Source organism: Trichoderma atroviride, chromosome 5 (assembly GCF_020647795.1).
Source record: "Trichoderma atroviride chromosome 5, complete sequence".
NCBI classification, from domain to species: domain Eukaryota; kingdom Fungi; phylum Ascomycota; class Sordariomycetes; order Hypocreales; family Hypocreaceae; genus Trichoderma; species Trichoderma atroviride.
In genome coordinates, this window is record NC_089404.1 from 1,034,810 (window position 1) to 1,049,770 (window position 14,961).

At 49.0% G+C, this 14,961-nt stretch overlaps 5 protein-coding genes across 5 annotated transcripts; 4 read left to right on the forward strand and 1 right to left on the reverse strand.

Moving 5' to 3' along the window:
* Positions 1-1,524: 1,524 nt before the first annotated feature.
* On the reverse strand, positions 1,525-4,089 carry TrAtP1_009544 (uncharacterized protein). Its single transcript, XM_014091356.2, has one exon. It carries the CDS (start codon positions 3,414-3,416, stop codon positions 2,049-2,051), a length of 1,368 nt encoding a protein of 455 aa, XP_013946831.2. The 5' UTR covers positions 3,417-4,089; the 3' UTR covers positions 1,525-2,048.
* A 1,745-nt stretch (positions 4,090-5,834) lies between these two features.
* TrAtP1_009545 (uncharacterized protein) lies at positions 5,835-6,143 on the forward strand (the record flags this gene model as incomplete). The annotated part of the gene is made up of 1 exon (XM_066114334.1): positions 5,835-6,143. The coding sequence occupies one exon, from the start codon at positions 5,835-5,837 to the stop codon at positions 6,141-6,143; it is 309 nt and encodes a 102-aa protein (XP_065970430.1).
* A 4,108-nt stretch (positions 6,144-10,251) lies between these two features.
* On the forward strand, positions 10,252-10,959 carry TrAtP1_009546 (uncharacterized protein; the record flags this gene model as incomplete). The annotated part of the gene is made up of 1 exon (XM_014091355.2): positions 10,252-10,959. One exon carries the CDS (start codon positions 10,252-10,254, stop codon positions 10,957-10,959), a length of 708 nt encoding a protein of 235 aa, XP_013946830.2.
* Positions 10,960-11,953: 994 nt separating this feature from the next.
* Positions 11,954-12,641, forward strand: TrAtP1_009547 (uncharacterized protein; the record flags this gene model as incomplete). The annotated part of the gene is made up of 4 exons (XM_014091354.2): positions 11,954-11,977; positions 12,312-12,374; positions 12,433-12,526; positions 12,586-12,641. 4 exons carry the CDS (start codon positions 11,954-11,956, stop codon positions 12,639-12,641), a joined length of 237 nt encoding a protein of 78 aa, XP_013946829.2.
* A 388-nt stretch (positions 12,642-13,029) lies between these two features.
* TrAtP1_009548 (uncharacterized protein) lies at positions 13,030-14,598 on the forward strand (the record flags this gene model as incomplete). The annotated part of the gene is made up of 2 exons (XM_014091353.2): positions 13,030-13,126; positions 13,178-14,598. The coding sequence occupies 2 exons, from the start codon at positions 13,030-13,032 to the stop codon at positions 14,596-14,598; spliced, it is 1,518 nt and encodes a 505-aa protein (XP_013946828.2).
* Between the last annotated feature and the right edge of the window lie 363 nt (positions 14,599-14,961).

A 14,961-nucleotide genomic window follows, 5' to 3' on the forward strand; every position in this document is an offset into this window, starting at 1 on the left:
TACACGCTCCGTAAGACTTTAGATGCTTATACCTCTCCTGTTCTTCTTCTTCATAAGAGCTATTCCATCCATTGGCGCATTTTCCATAAGCCTTATCTCTATTTTCACCATTAGCCTTGTGGAGTGACTTGGTGGCAAGGGCGAGCAAGGGCAAAGTTGTGCTCTGCAGTCTGCACTATGCGGTTTACCAGCCAAAGCCCACAACGGCGGCAGTTTTTGAGATTGAGAAACATCTATCTCGAGATTTCCCACATCCAGAGGTATATTTGTTTCGCATTTGTTGTCTATATTGCGCATAGAGACACATGAACTCCCACTTCTTCACTCCAATCCCGACATGACGCTACCATATGTCATTCTAGTTGTAGAATGTAGAGAAATCCACTATACGAACAACTCTAGATTGTTGAGCAAAGAATCGGATGCGTGATAATACAATGTACTATAGTAACTAAACTATCGCTTCTCAAATGGTAATACTTACAGCAAAGATGCAGTTGACCAATATGGATTTTTGTTTACAAGTAATGTGTAAATGAAGTAGAACCTATAGGCATCCATGCAACCTATACAATCTTCATGTTTACATTCGCATTTCTCAACATCAATAGCCTAGTTTAGCTCATTCGAAACAGCGATTTTAAGTAAGCAGTCCCTAAAGATCAAGCTTCATATGAAAAGGCAGCTTACTAAAGCTATAAACACTGCTGCTTGGATAGAAACAATACATGTGTTGCATCGAATGTGCACTCCCATCAAACTTTAGTCCAGGCGCTTAGAAATGAGATTATGCAACCACATCTTATTAATCACATCTAGCCAAGCATAGGGCGTAGAGGATGACGGCCTCGCTTCTCCAGCCCCCGCTCCTCGGAGTTCGTCTCGTCTCCCGCATCGACCCCACAGACGCTCCGGTGCCAGCTACTATTGACGCCGATACAAGTTGTGGGGGTGCCGAAGAGTCATAACACTCCCCATGGGGAAGAAGCTTTTTGAACTGCCCATGTCTTGTTATCTATTGCATGAAAGCGGTTAATATGGACGGTAGTTGAACTTTGAGATGACTCGTAGTCCAACTAAAGCCAACAACCTCGGTTCAGTCAAGTCGAGTTGCCCGTACATCGTTGCCCATCAGCCCACAGCTCATCAGCCCAAGATTCTGAGGATCAGCCGATACAAGATAGACGCTAAAAGGAACAGGGCGACACTCGTGAAATCAATGACATAATATGGCTTGCATCGTCGTAGACTGCCTTGCTACTATTTTCTTAAAGTTGCCGGTTGCCGGCTAAATCTGATTAGGCAGTAAAGGCGCCCTCAATATCGCGCCGTAGCTTTAGCGTCTAAGTTATTCGAGTGTAACTGATCCTCTCCCAAAGGCCGACATCGCTTCGGTTGCTACAGACGGGAGTTCATAGCCTACTCGTGGAAAAGATGCCAGCCTTTATGGCCGTATTTCGAGTGACATGTGAGAACGCAGCGAAGTAGAACATCACATAGAGAAAGAAAGGCAACTGAAGAAGTAGAAGAGCGATGATAATTTTAATTAAATACTAAGCAATTATTTTTTTGCTGATATATTTCTATATAGCCCGCCGTTCATTGCGAACGCGATATGTAGCCAGTATCCTTCGCCCAAAACCCAAAACCCAAAACCCAAACATAAAAGAAAGAGGCCACTGTTTGGCCGAGTATATTCTCAGCTCGCCTGATTGTAGTTCATGATGTCGTAGAGATTAAAAACAGATGGAAGAAAAAAATCAACAAAAGAAAAGAAAGTCCAAACAGATAGACAGTAATCGCCATATGTTGTCCTTCGCCGTTAAGGGGGTATATGTTTATGCTGAATGCATAGGTAGTAATATGTTGAAAAACAACCCAGCCGCTCGAAAAGCAAGTTAAGCAAAAGCAATTCAGAAGAGGAAATGATATCGTCGTATGGTCGTTATAATTCTTGGCTGCCCCTTCGGCTGTTGGGTGCCGTGGTTCTAGCAGCAATGATTTCTTCCAGATCAACGTACTCAATGGGATGCGCGTCCTCAGCATACTCAGGGGGGGCTTGGAGGAACATCCTCGTAGACAGGAGGAGCCTCGTTGTCCCAGCTAACACTCAGGCCACCGTTGTCAGTCAAGACGACGGCAAAGTGCATTCGCAGAATGCGGCCAGTGCCAGTCTGGTGTGAGATATGTGCCTTGCCCTCCTGTGCGTACTCCTTTGATACGACCAGCTCCAGCAACAGAGAGTGGGTAACCTCAGTGCCGTCCTGGGTCTTGGTATCGCAAGCGTACTTGAGTTCGCGCGAGTGCTGCTTGAGCTGGTTGACGCAGTATTCAAACTCCATGTCGACGATACCATCGCTGCCAGTGTAGTCAGACTTCCATCCGTCGACGAGACTCTTCTCGCCGATGACGCGGGTCTCGCTTCGGGGCAGGCCCTTGTTGGCTGACTCGGCCAGGCCAGGGTTGTGCTTCTCGCAGGCGGGAGCGACTGTCTTGATGGTCTCCTCGAGCTTCCAGGTGAGCTTCTTCAGCTTCCACAGGTCAACCGTCTTGACTCGTTCGTTGTGGGTCATGAGCCCGTCGAGCTTGAGGGTCATCTTGTTGGCGGCTGTGGGGTGAATGACGGAAATGTAGCTGGCAGCTGCCTTGATGTTTGTGGGAGGGAAGACTCGAACGGAGTTGTGAGGGTAGAGAGGCTCGGGAAGGGTTCGCTTAACGTCGATGATTCGATCAAACTTGGCGGTTGAGATTGAGCTTGGGGTTTCGGAGTCTGTAGGAGCAGTGAGGTATTGGGCCTCAGCGTTGAGGACGTAGGAGATGGAAACAACAGGAGTGTCCATGGAAGCTGGCAGGTGGCCCGGCAGCAGAATGGAGAAGGGGAATTGGTGCTTTCCCTTTCGCAGGGGAATAGGGTGAGCCAGAAGCTCCAGCTTCTCCAGCTGGGTTGTCTGCGTCTGGCACTCGTTGCAGTTGTTCTGGAATGGCCTCTTGTGAGTGACGACCATCTTGAGGGTTGCTGCAAAGCTCTCGACATCCACCAATTCCTCCTTGATGTCCAAGAAGATCTGTCCTGACACCAGCGCACCGGTGCTCTCCTCCGTGTTGCCGTGGAAGACAACCGGCGGGCTCTCCACGCTCCACTCAATGACTACAGGAGAGTAGGGAACATGCTGCTGGCGTTCTTTGGAGTTTGACCGGCCAAAGTGCAGTGACAGGCGGTGGTGCTTCTTAATGGCTTCTGCGAGGTCGGGCATCTTGACAGCATGGCGGTCCTCGCTGTCAGAGGCATGCGGGCTGGTGTTGCGCGATGCACTCCTGGAGTTGCTCCGAGATGTGTTGCGAGACCTGGAGACGGCCTTGATGTGAGGAATGGGTCCTGTCGAGGACCGCAGGAAGTTGGCGACGAGGTGGGGCATTTTGGTAGTCTATGCAAGAAAAGAGGTGATGATTGCGTATAGTCGAGGTGTCGTGACGAAAACGTCGATTTTGGGAGACCAGGGCGGCGATGCTTTTTATTGCACCCTCAGCTCTTCTCAGCTTCTCCTCTCTCCCGCTTTCGCCTATTGCTTATTTCGTTTGGACTTGCTATCCAAAACTCTGTCTCAGCAGCTCTTCAGCCCTAGCGCCGCTCTGACGAATGGTGAACAAAGGGTCCCCTCCAGAATAGATGCGGGCGCTGTGCCAAGGAGGGGCTGCGTCTGGGGGGCGTTCTTAGGTCGAGATCTGGTGATCGGTTTGCAAGGGCGCCGATGACTTGGAATGAATCGAGTTGAACCCCAGCCTGGTAAGCAAATGCCGAAACTTGCTGTTCTGCAGAATAATGTGATTCTTGTATAATGAATAATCTTGCTGAATGTATTTGTATGTTGCGAGTCAAGAAGCTTAGATGAGCAGGTCCTGTAAATGGCTAGCTGTGTAAGTCGCCTAGGAAGGTTTCGATGGCTTGACGGTCCGGCTTGTGTGAGATGTAGTAAGCTGATGGAGGTGATGTAGATTGAAATTCAAACTGTAATTGCAGCTGCGAGTAAACAAACATCCAAAAAAGGTAACCAGCAGTAGCATTGCCAAAAGCCGAGGGCATCGCCAACATCTTATATACGCCGGCCATTGTCTCGCCCTGGCTCGGCATGCACCGGTCTGGCAAATTATGTGTCATGACACAGCTACCTACTACCTAGACTACATACCTGCTCCCAAGCCAGACCATACAAAAAAAAAAAAAATCCGGCCTGGTCTTTCCAGGCTCTCGGCCGCCAACCGATGGCCGATGGATCTCCGGTGGGGACGCCGCCGTGACATGAAGAAGCGCCTTTCGATTGATTCTGCGGGTCTCGTCCTCTTTTTTTTTTTCTTCGCCATTCTCTCTCCCCTTTTCCCGATTAGGCACTTAAGTGTCAAAAAGGGCAGGCACGTGTGTACATGGACGGTACAGCAGATCCACGTGCAAGAATGGAAATTGCACAGTCTTTTTGGCGTCGCTGGAGCATCTGCGCTCCATGCCGGAGAAGCTTCAGTCGCTCTCGCAAGTATCCGCAAAGTACCTCGTGCTCCCAATGCGGCCGTTTATTGTACTGCGCCAAAGATGAAAAATTCTTTTTTTTTTTGCCGTTTGCTCTGAAGAAAAGAGCACAGCATTAATATGGATCCTCGTACGGCCTTGACCGATGGACCACTATGAGCAGTTGGTTTCGTCTCGTCTCGATGTACCCCGTGGGTTTGGACGTGCACGCAAGTATACATCATCAGCCCATCATTGAAACTACGAATTCATCACGCAAGAAACACCCATCTGCTCCCTCCTTCTCCAGATCAACTAGAATCATTGCGCCGGTCAGACTAAAGCCGCAGACTCACTGCCGGCCATCAATTGAAGCGCCGGTACCGGCTCATGGCTCGTAATCGTTTGACATGGAACATTCTTGTCTTTGACTCCCTTTGACAAGACGTAGGGCGTCGCAGACATCATTACTAACCCGCCAATTGACATTGTGAGCAGCCAAAGGACAAGCCACAGCAGGCCTGCTGACCAAACGCACATTTTAGGCGAGGCGGGCTACCGCCTCCGTCAGAGCTGGTCCAACTCTGTGCTGGATCTATTACATGCGTGGTGCTTAGTCGAAGCTGGAGTCTCCACTCTCAAAAGACCCAGTTGAGAAGTTACTTGAGTCACTCGTGCTCGGTACAAAGGTAAGTGGGAGATTAAAGTACTGTTACAGCCAGCTAGCCAGAGCCAGATACCTCCAAGCCTCGTACACAGTACTGGTGACAACCAGCTCCAGCTCGTACTCAGGCACGGCCTCGCGCCAGCGGACCCCTTTCTCGCGCCAGTCAGCAAGCAGAGCGAGTCGCCTGAAGAGGGCGCTGGAGGGCGCTAGAAGGCGCTGGCAAGTCACAAACCCACGCCCTAAACGTCGTGTTGTCAGTGGATGCTTCAGTGGCGTGATGGCCTGTGACGTTGCCCGCGGGCAAGTTGAGCCCTCCACGGCTCCAGTCAAGCGCAAGTCGCAGATTTCTGCGCCCTACCAGGCAGTAATACTCCATAGGGCGAAGGAATGCGAGAGGAGGTGGAAGCCCGTCCCGTTGCGGCATCACGATCCCTTCTACATGCGTGTATACTCCAGTTCAGGAGTTATTACTTCGTATCTGCTAGGCACGGGGATCATTCACCCTAAAGCAGACAAGTTGTCCGTATTACCAATTGGCTGCTTTTATTAGAAACTTGAACAAGTTGTGCTTGTAGTCGATAGACGGCCATCCGGGTGTGTAAGAAGTCAACATACTGGCATCTCACGAGAGCGTTGCTTCAACGTCGAATCGAATCACGCAGTAATTACATGTATATTGCGCCTTATACACCAATACTCTCAGTTCGCAAGTGGCTCTACGGACAACCAAAAGTACCAACGTCGGACTTCTCCGCCAACTCAACCAACACCAAAAAACCACCCGACATAAAAACACAGCTCCATCCCCACGCAAACGCATCTCAAAACTCAGTCGCGGCATATCGGCATTTCATCTCACTCTCACCTCTCATTTCTCCACGCGAAATTGTTTACAGCAATACTGCTCGATTCGTGAGACTTGCCGCCACCTCCTCCACAACGGGTAAAGTAGTTCCCTGGGTCCAAGTCACCTGGTGACCACAAGTTTTTTTCCTTCTCCTGGACCTAATCCGTATTTTTCAATTTTTTTCCTCACGATGGAAACGAAATTTTCAGTTCGATGCAAAGAATAACTTGGCCCCATTGCAAAGTACTACCTCGATCCAGCCTAGGTGCCGCTGCTAAGTCGATGTACGGCAGGGCTACCGAATTTTGTTTGCTCCATAGTGGACCTCGTTGTGGACGGCATTCAAGTTTTTTTTCTGGGTCGTTGTATTGTGTTTGATTCATCTACTCGAAATTACTGCCACATACGGCTGAGCGTTTGACATTTGCTCGGTGTCATTACATAAAGGCGGATGCTTGTTTGCCCCTTTGAGGAAGCAGCCTGGAGTAAACCTGGAGTTGTTCCATTCTTTCAGCTGTTCCGTGTCGTCTTCAGGTCCCGTCGTCCTAGGTTACCCGATAGGGCCAACTGCCTACTACTCCTAGTAGGTAGTAGCCGCTATTAAAAAAAAAATTTTTTTTTATGCCCGTGCTCGATCGTGGCTTTGGCGATCGCAGCCTGCAGACACGTGTGCTGCTAAAAAGGTCTCGGGAGCCTCAGCCATGCCACTAACACGGCATGATCCCCTGGCAGCCAAGCAGCCTCAAGCGCCCATCAGGGTCCCTGCGAAGCTATTACGTACATGTATATGAGTGCGGTTGTTACCTGCAGGCAGAGCATGAGCATCAGCCTGTTGGATCATCAAACCGCAGTCCGTGTTGCATTGTGTGGAGCTTTCTCATTTACATGCTCCTGTGAATGAGTAGCAGCAAGACTCTGCGGCCCGGGGTCCCGCTCCCGCATGCTGCTTCTTAGATTCTCTTCTCAGTAGGCTACTAGAAGTCGGCTGCCCTCCCTTGGAGTCGGCTTCCAGAAACCCGTGGTGCCGCAAATCCAGCGGCTCGGCAGTCATTCACAGGCTGTTGTCTGCCTACTTACATACAAGCCGGCTTGCATTGATGGCACATGCAGCTCGAGTAACGTGGAGAGTTCTTCATGTAATATTGGTGATACTGCCTCTCTGCAGCCCCGTGTAAAATTTCCGCAACGTCCACTGGTCATTTCATCCCTCCGAGTCATTCCCACTGGCCGTTGTCATCAGCTCTCGCTTCATGTAAGAGACTGGCCAGCCTCAGCCGCTCGCTTATCCCATTGGGCATCGCCCCTTTTCCAGCTGAGGGTCTGAGAAATGCAAAAGTACGAATGACACTGATTAGCTCTCCCCGTGGCCCATACAAAATTTCGTGCCTCGTCGTTGAAAGCACGCGCTTCACAGGACCGGAGACGACCGGTAACTACCGGCTATGGAGGCTGGTGGCCGGGCGCCCTATGAGTGTAATACTGTAGGGGCTCTCCTGTCGTAGTTCACTAATACATACTACAGTACATCGTATGCCGGGTCATCAGAGCCGCCCACGGTACGTACCTCCTCCCAGTCTTAAGCCGAAATGCGACTCCATTTTGAGCCGAAATATATCACCACGACACGGAAAGGGGAATCGTGCCAGAGCTCGTCAATTGTGCCATTTTGACGATTCTGCTGCCTGCGCAGGAGACTCTGGGTGGAGTGCAGAGGTTCATTGCACCGCGGCTTAGGCATGAGTTTGTTTTGCCTTTGCCGGTGTGCATCCCGTCGTGCCATTCTGTGTCAACGTTTCCACATCTATCAGGCGACGTGCTCTTGTCGTGTACGCGGCATCGGCCAATACCGATGCGCAATTCGATCACGGTAGCCGACCGCTCCTTCAATCCGGGACCCTTTATGCTGCAACATTGGCATCGTGCCGCGCCTGGAATAGATCGCCAGGGCCATGTTCCAGAAGCTCGGCATGGGTTTCATGACATCAGCTTTGCCTACTTATTCATGCAAACCGTGAGCTGTTTTCTGTAAAACTGCTTCGTATTTAGGACTAGCATCACTTGGTACTCTTTCTATAAATAAAGAGCAAGAATGAGCTCTCCTTAATAAGACTCGCGGGACCCCCGCATCTCCGGAGCGGAAGGAGTGGATGCCAGGATCGGGAGCAGCGGGTTCAAAGGGGGTGGTTCCGGCGCACCCGCTGCCGATTCTCCAAGAATACCGGATTGCCGAGTCTTCTCCAATTTCATGACGTCTCTCCTTGAATCTCCAATCTGACGGTACGATAAATGCTTTCCGTTTGTTCGATTCCAAATATAGTGTAATGTATTAGTATACAATGACTGTTATTTCCACTCGAGACTTTGAACGATGCGCTATTTATATACCCTGGAGACGAAAAGTATGAGCCTTTATTCACAATACAGCGTATATGAAACAGATGGGCTTAAATTCACATTGTCGCTGTATTTTTACTTTCAACTATAATAGTATTGATAGAATTGATGTATGGAATAGGCAGTTGGAGCATCCTCCTAAATTGGCTTGAGGTTCGATATGTTCAGCAAAGACCACCTGCGCACCTATGTAGGCGGTATGCGCCTCACGTAATTTGCCGCCAATTACAGTGATAAATCACACCCAGTTAGTAGAGAATTTTGATTCTATATCGTGCAATCGCAGTGCCATGTATAGAGCAACTCAAGTTGTGCTCCACTTGGAATTTACTTTATAGCTGTTCGGATACACGCAAAGCCTATGAAGGAGAGTTCTCATAGTGTGCATCAGCTTGGAGAGGAATATACAGAAGAATATGCAGTAAAGTAACGTGAGACCACAAAATAGTGGCCATTTCTCTTTCCCTTGGGTTGAAACCGAGGTTAGAGCAATCCAGTAATTATATAGTTGACAGATGTAGGATTTGGACTCAAAGCCTTGGACCTATAGTTGTAATTCACTCCGAGCAGAGAGAGCTACTACCACTATTTTAATTTTTCCCTTTTTTATCAGCAATTGTTAAAGTGGCACTCCCTACAAAAGCGATTACACATAATGAGATGACATGCACCAATGTAGACGATTCAATTTAGCCACAAAACGTTACTACAGAACTGGCCTGTGGCAGTTGAGCGCTGACGACGCTGCTGCTTTTGATCTCTCCACGTCAGCTCTTTCAAATAAACCAAATTAGAGGTCAGTGGGTATTAAAGTATTCCCCAAACGAGAGAGTTCAAGCTATTCCGTGGCAAAAAGCGCTTTGGTCGGTCAGTGTTGTCAGAGTGGTCAGAATATGGTCAGAAACATTACAAACCTGAACAGCAGCAACCGCATCGTAAAACCAAACAATGGGCGAATACTCACCCTTTAATTACTATTCATGTAATATCGCGTATTATAGATGCTGCAGATGAGTACAAAACGCGACCCGATTAGTGCGGCTGCTGAGTTAATATTTCCCAATTCGTAAAGTGCATGGATACCAGTGGCAGTTGCGGATCATTAGATCTGCGCCTCGTAGAACATGGCCAATATTAGATTGAGTGACAATATTACTGAAAGTAATAAGAAGGTATGCTCTGTATATTTTGATTACACTGGCATGTAAATTGACGGTGCTGGGGTCAGGAATATGAGCAGGGCTTCCAAGCGAACTCAAAGAACGCGAGAGATGGGGGCCGCAATGCACGTAAAACAGGGAGTATTAGATAAGTATAGCTACTAACAGTTCGTTTGAAGGTGCTAAGATATAATATATAAAGCACATAGTATGTTCTATTCTGTGTCATTTAAATATGTATCTAGTCAGGTCGATGACCATAGTACTTGTGCGATGAGCAATGTCTGTATTTGAGGCTGGCAGAGAGGGTAGTAATTGCCTGTAATGTTAAGTTTACAAGTTTCCCGCGGTAAAACATGTATGAATAATCAGATTTATAAGATATGGGTCGTAAAAAGTCAACTCATCATCTTCTATTATGGTAGTTACTAGCTGTGGAGTTGAGAGACTCCATACGCTGCCGTCGACCTGCTAGCGCTGTGTATTGCTTCATTGCAAACTAAAGAGCAAGCCGAATTTTGAGGGCATTTTGTCATGATTAGTTATATAAAACACTAGCTAAAATTCATGACAAGGCACACGGCATAGGTATATACATGACAGCCTGTACCACGAAGCTCATGTCCCCAAAACCATCAATACTTCTGCTCTCCCTCTTGTTCAGTGACTTGATACACAACTCAAAATGGCTGCTCCACCTTGGCCCTCTCCAACAAAGACATGGCATGACGACACATATCCAGCTATTGATCCAACCCGCCCAGAGCTCAGCTTGGCTGGCAAGACGGCAGTTATCACTGGCGGCGGTATTGGCATCGGCGGAGCTATTGCCCAATCATTCGCTAAAGCAGGCATTTCTCATCTTGCCTTGATCGGGCGACGACTCCAAGTTTTGGAAGAGAAAAAAGCCCAAATTGCCATCATTAATCCTCAAACAGAAGTTCTGCTGCTCCAAGCAGACATTGTCAACGAAGAGCAGATCCAAAAGGCCTTTGAAACCGTGAGATCCACGTTTGGAGAGCCACAAATTCTCGTTAACAATGCTGCGTACTTTGATGGGACAGTGTCGGTGCTGAAAGACAGTGTCGATGTCTGGTATCAAGCCTTCGACATCAACGTCAAAGGCAGCCTTCACGTCGCCAGATCTTTCTTATCTGTCGCAGCACCGTCACCTAGAATACTTAATGTTTCTAGCGGACAGGCTCATCTAGACGCCAAACTGTTCCCAGGAATGTCAGCCTATCTGTCGTCCAAGATGGCGCAGCTCCGTATGTTTGAGGCCATACAAGTCGAGCGGCCGGATGTGGTAATTGTGAGCTGCCATCCAGGGCGAGTGATGAGCGAAATGTCAGCCAAGATTGGTAGGAAGAAGGGCATTGATACGCGTAAGTGAAATTACTTTGCCATATGTTCAATAGAAAATTAAACTTGACTGAGAGCGTATAATTGTGCCAGATTGCTAATTGCTGCGTTAGTTGACCTTTCGGGCGATTTCGGTGTTTGGGCCGTCAGTGACGAGGCTATATTTCTCAGGGGTAGAATGGCGTGAGTCAATTGGGACGTCACCGAGCTCAAGAATAAGAAGGATGAGATTATAAATGATAACTTGCTCATAGTTTCTCTTGGTGGCTGGCCGTTCAAGGAGTAGGTCAATCTGATAAGATAGCTGGGGAAGCAGGATTGTCAATAGAGAATGAGGGCTACATATGAGAAATAGTGCAATTATCAGAGGAGGCTAGTCTTTGTGACAGAGAAACTCATTCAATAACGTTATTGACAGTCAGTATGCATGAAGGAAAATATGATTTTTTTCCTGTAGAAGAATTCGCAGTTTTCGTTTAATACATGGTGGAGGCTCACCGGGGACTTACACGAGACGCTCACTATGCCCATACACCTTATGCTCTATACCAGATATCAGCTGAAGCTCCATGCTCACAGCCTTTTCGAATAACAGAATAAACAAAACAAACAAAAATGCAATAAATTGCCTTGTACACCACTTTGCAATCCAAATTATCTTTTTTTCTCCCCTTAGCCATTAAGTGTTATTCGTCTCTTTACGCCGAATGCATCCAGGATGAGAAGTGGGGCTCGCTCACCGCGGCAGATTGTATCTCCGCTCCGCCCAGTTTTCCAGACATCACTCTCAACACCAGCCTAGCTAAGCTTCTGCAGCAGCGCGACAGAATTGCACGACGAGCCTGTCGCTGTTTCTCCCGCCACTTACGACCGACGAGTTCCTTTTCAACATTCAACAGAAATCATGACTGGTCGAGGTGGAGGCGGCGGTCGCCGCGTTTTGCTGCCCCCCCATGTGAGCTTCTCCCAGATAACAGCCGGTTCTGCCCCACGGCGGACAACGAAAGCTGACTCTTTGCAGTAACATGATCTTCAAGCTGCTTCAGAGCGTGAGTTAACGATTGCCCATTCCTTTCCTTTTATTCGAACACGATAATATCCCGACACGTTGTATGGCGACCGGGGGCGGGCACAATGGCAGGGATGCGATGCGATGGGCGACTGAGACGATGCTCTGCGAAAGATGGGCGAGATATCTCATTGCTCGATCTCTGTGGCTTCTACATGCAAATTGGGAGTCCTAATGCTAAATGGATGAGGCAATGAGGATTGACAATCGCTCTCGCCTCCCAACTGAAGTGCTGTGCAAAAGCAGGGATAGCTGGAGGACTATAGTTGCGTTACACGTTGGCTGGTTCAATATCTAACTTTGAATCTTTATAGAATGCTACTGTCAGCGTCTGGTTGTACGAGCAGCTTTCAATCCGCATTGAGGGCAAGATCCGGGTTAGTCACATCAAGTTGGAGCATGACTTGGGGTCCACAAAAGCTAAAACCACAGTAGGGCTTCGACGAATTCATGAACCTGGTTATCGACGACGCCGTGGAGGTCAAGCAAATCACAAAAACCAATGACAAGGAGTCAAGGAAACCCCTGGGTAAGCCAAGTGGAATGCTGGATTTGTGATCTGATTTGATCAAGCTGACACGATGACAGGCCAAATCTTGCTCAAGGGCGACAACGTCTCTCTAATCCAGAACCTGTCGAGCTAGACTGGGTTTTCTAAATAATACACACTGACATGTGAGGATGGGAGTTGCTTATATTTTGACAAGATACCATATTCAAATGGCACGCACGGGATATTCTTATTATTTACCATGTATCACACCTGGGTAGCAAACAAACAACGGGATCGGGACAATAGAAATTGATTCATTCAAAAAATACCAGATGAAGTGATGTTCTGCTGCATAGGTACTTGTCTTATCCTGTCTTTGCCTGACTCTTGACTGCAGAATTGCACGTTAGATCGCTGCCGAGGTTGTGCCGATCGCAGTAGTGGCCGCAGCTAAATCTCCAGCCCTCCGAGGTGACGATTCTCTGAGCTCACAACCTCGTAGCGACCAATTCAGCCAGGCATGAGCAACGGGCGCTGAGATGCGCTCGTTCATGGACTATGTCCACAGTGCTTTCTACGAGGCGACCGGGTGGAGGCGTGACAACTCGTATGCTGCGCTGAATTCGACAACTGACGGTGATTCACCTCTTCGCATTCTTTCTAGCCCTCTGCTTACTTGATGCGTAGCTCTCTTGAACTTCAGCACTCCCCGAGGTCTGCGCCTCTCCCTCTCGTCTCTCGCCAGCTCAAACTTCGCCACGTCCTACCAATTGGGCTCCGTCGGCGTGGTCGATGGCTCCATCAGCTACTTATTCTCCTCTGTCCCTCTCCGAGTCCTCTTGACGCCGCAGTCCGAAAACGTCCCGCTCCCCGATCTCCTTCGATCCTACCGCCATCTGACGCCCGTCGCCCGACGAGACGACCCTTCACTGAGACCCCCAGACGACAAGGACAAGGTCAGCGAGTCGCTTCTGTACGGCCGGCTCTATCTCCCGCAGTCGCAGCTAGAGGCCCTGCTGGTACGGCGGTTATCCCCCGCTTTCCAGGCACAGTTCAGCGCTGTGTCGGGCCAACACCTCAGAAATGGGGGCACGGCTCTGGGATTGCTCCAGTACGATGTCGGAAGATATGCGCTGGAAGGATTGGCGTCTACGGACGGCGGATTGCTTGGCTTCAGAGGAGTCTACAACTTTGGAGGCGACTTGAGCAGCAAGAAACATACTCCATCGTCCACTGCGGAGAATGGCAATGGCCAGGGGAGTGGTAATGGTGATCGGGAGAGGATATACGGGCGCTTCAGCACCGGGGGGGAAATCTACTACGGCACACTCAACAAGTCTGGAGGCATCAGCATCGGGGCGAGATTCGCGACGTTGCCGGACCACAAGGGAACGCCATTGTCCGCCACGCTCACGATGAATCCTCTCATGGGCAACATTGCAGCCAGCTATGCGGTCATGGCCGGAAAAGATTGCAGTCTCGCGACGCGAATGGAGTTTAACATCTTCAGCTATGAGAGCTCATGGGCTGTGGGCATGGAGCTGTGGAGGAAGCCATTTGCACGGACCGTTGCGGAAGCAGATAATACTCTTGCCGATACTGCCGCTGCGAAGAAGACGGCTCAAAAGCTACACTTTGCTGCCAAGACAGCTACCATTCAACCTGATGGAAAGGCAACCGATAAAAATACGACGGGAGCTGCGCCAAAGCCAACTCCTACACCAACACCAGCCGAACGTAGTTTCAACGCAAAACTAGAGTGGAGGCTGGATGAGCCAGAGAAATCGGCGGAAAAATTGGCGGAAAAGAAGACGGCGCCGAAAGCAAACGGGGCAAACATCGGTCCCAAGTCCAAAACCAAGAAGACAACTCTCCCTAAAGCAGTGCAGCCCGTAAAGAAGGTAGAAACGGTAACTGTGGAGGAGACTGAGGGGAAAGAGGAGTATGCCGGTGTGGTGAAAGCGAGGCTGGACCAGAATCTCCGACTTGGAGTATTGTGGGAAGGACGCGTGAAGTCGCTGCTGTTTAGTCTCGGCAGTGGAATTGATCTGAGGATGATGAACAAGCCGTTTCGAACTCTGGGTCTGGAGATTCAGTTTTCATCATGATGGGTTGTGCTGCAAAGTGTCATGAGATGGACGGCTATTGTACTGATCTCGGAGGCCCAACTCCGCTTGAAGAACTTGATTTAAAAAAAAATCACAAATACCAATCTATTGTTTACTTTGACCAAGAATCAAATTCCTTCTTGGTCCAGTATGTTGGCGATTGTCTGTATTGAGCTTCACAATTAATAATCGCGACTCCCGTTCTTAACTCCGCTGTCTCCGTAGCTTGACAAACCAGCATTTTCCTGCTTCTCCGATGCAATACTCTCCTGTCAAGTATTGATAACCATAACCGCTTGCAGTTGACAAAGACAAAGAGAGATAAGAGAAGAAACCGAAACTCAACTGACAGAATCCTTCAGC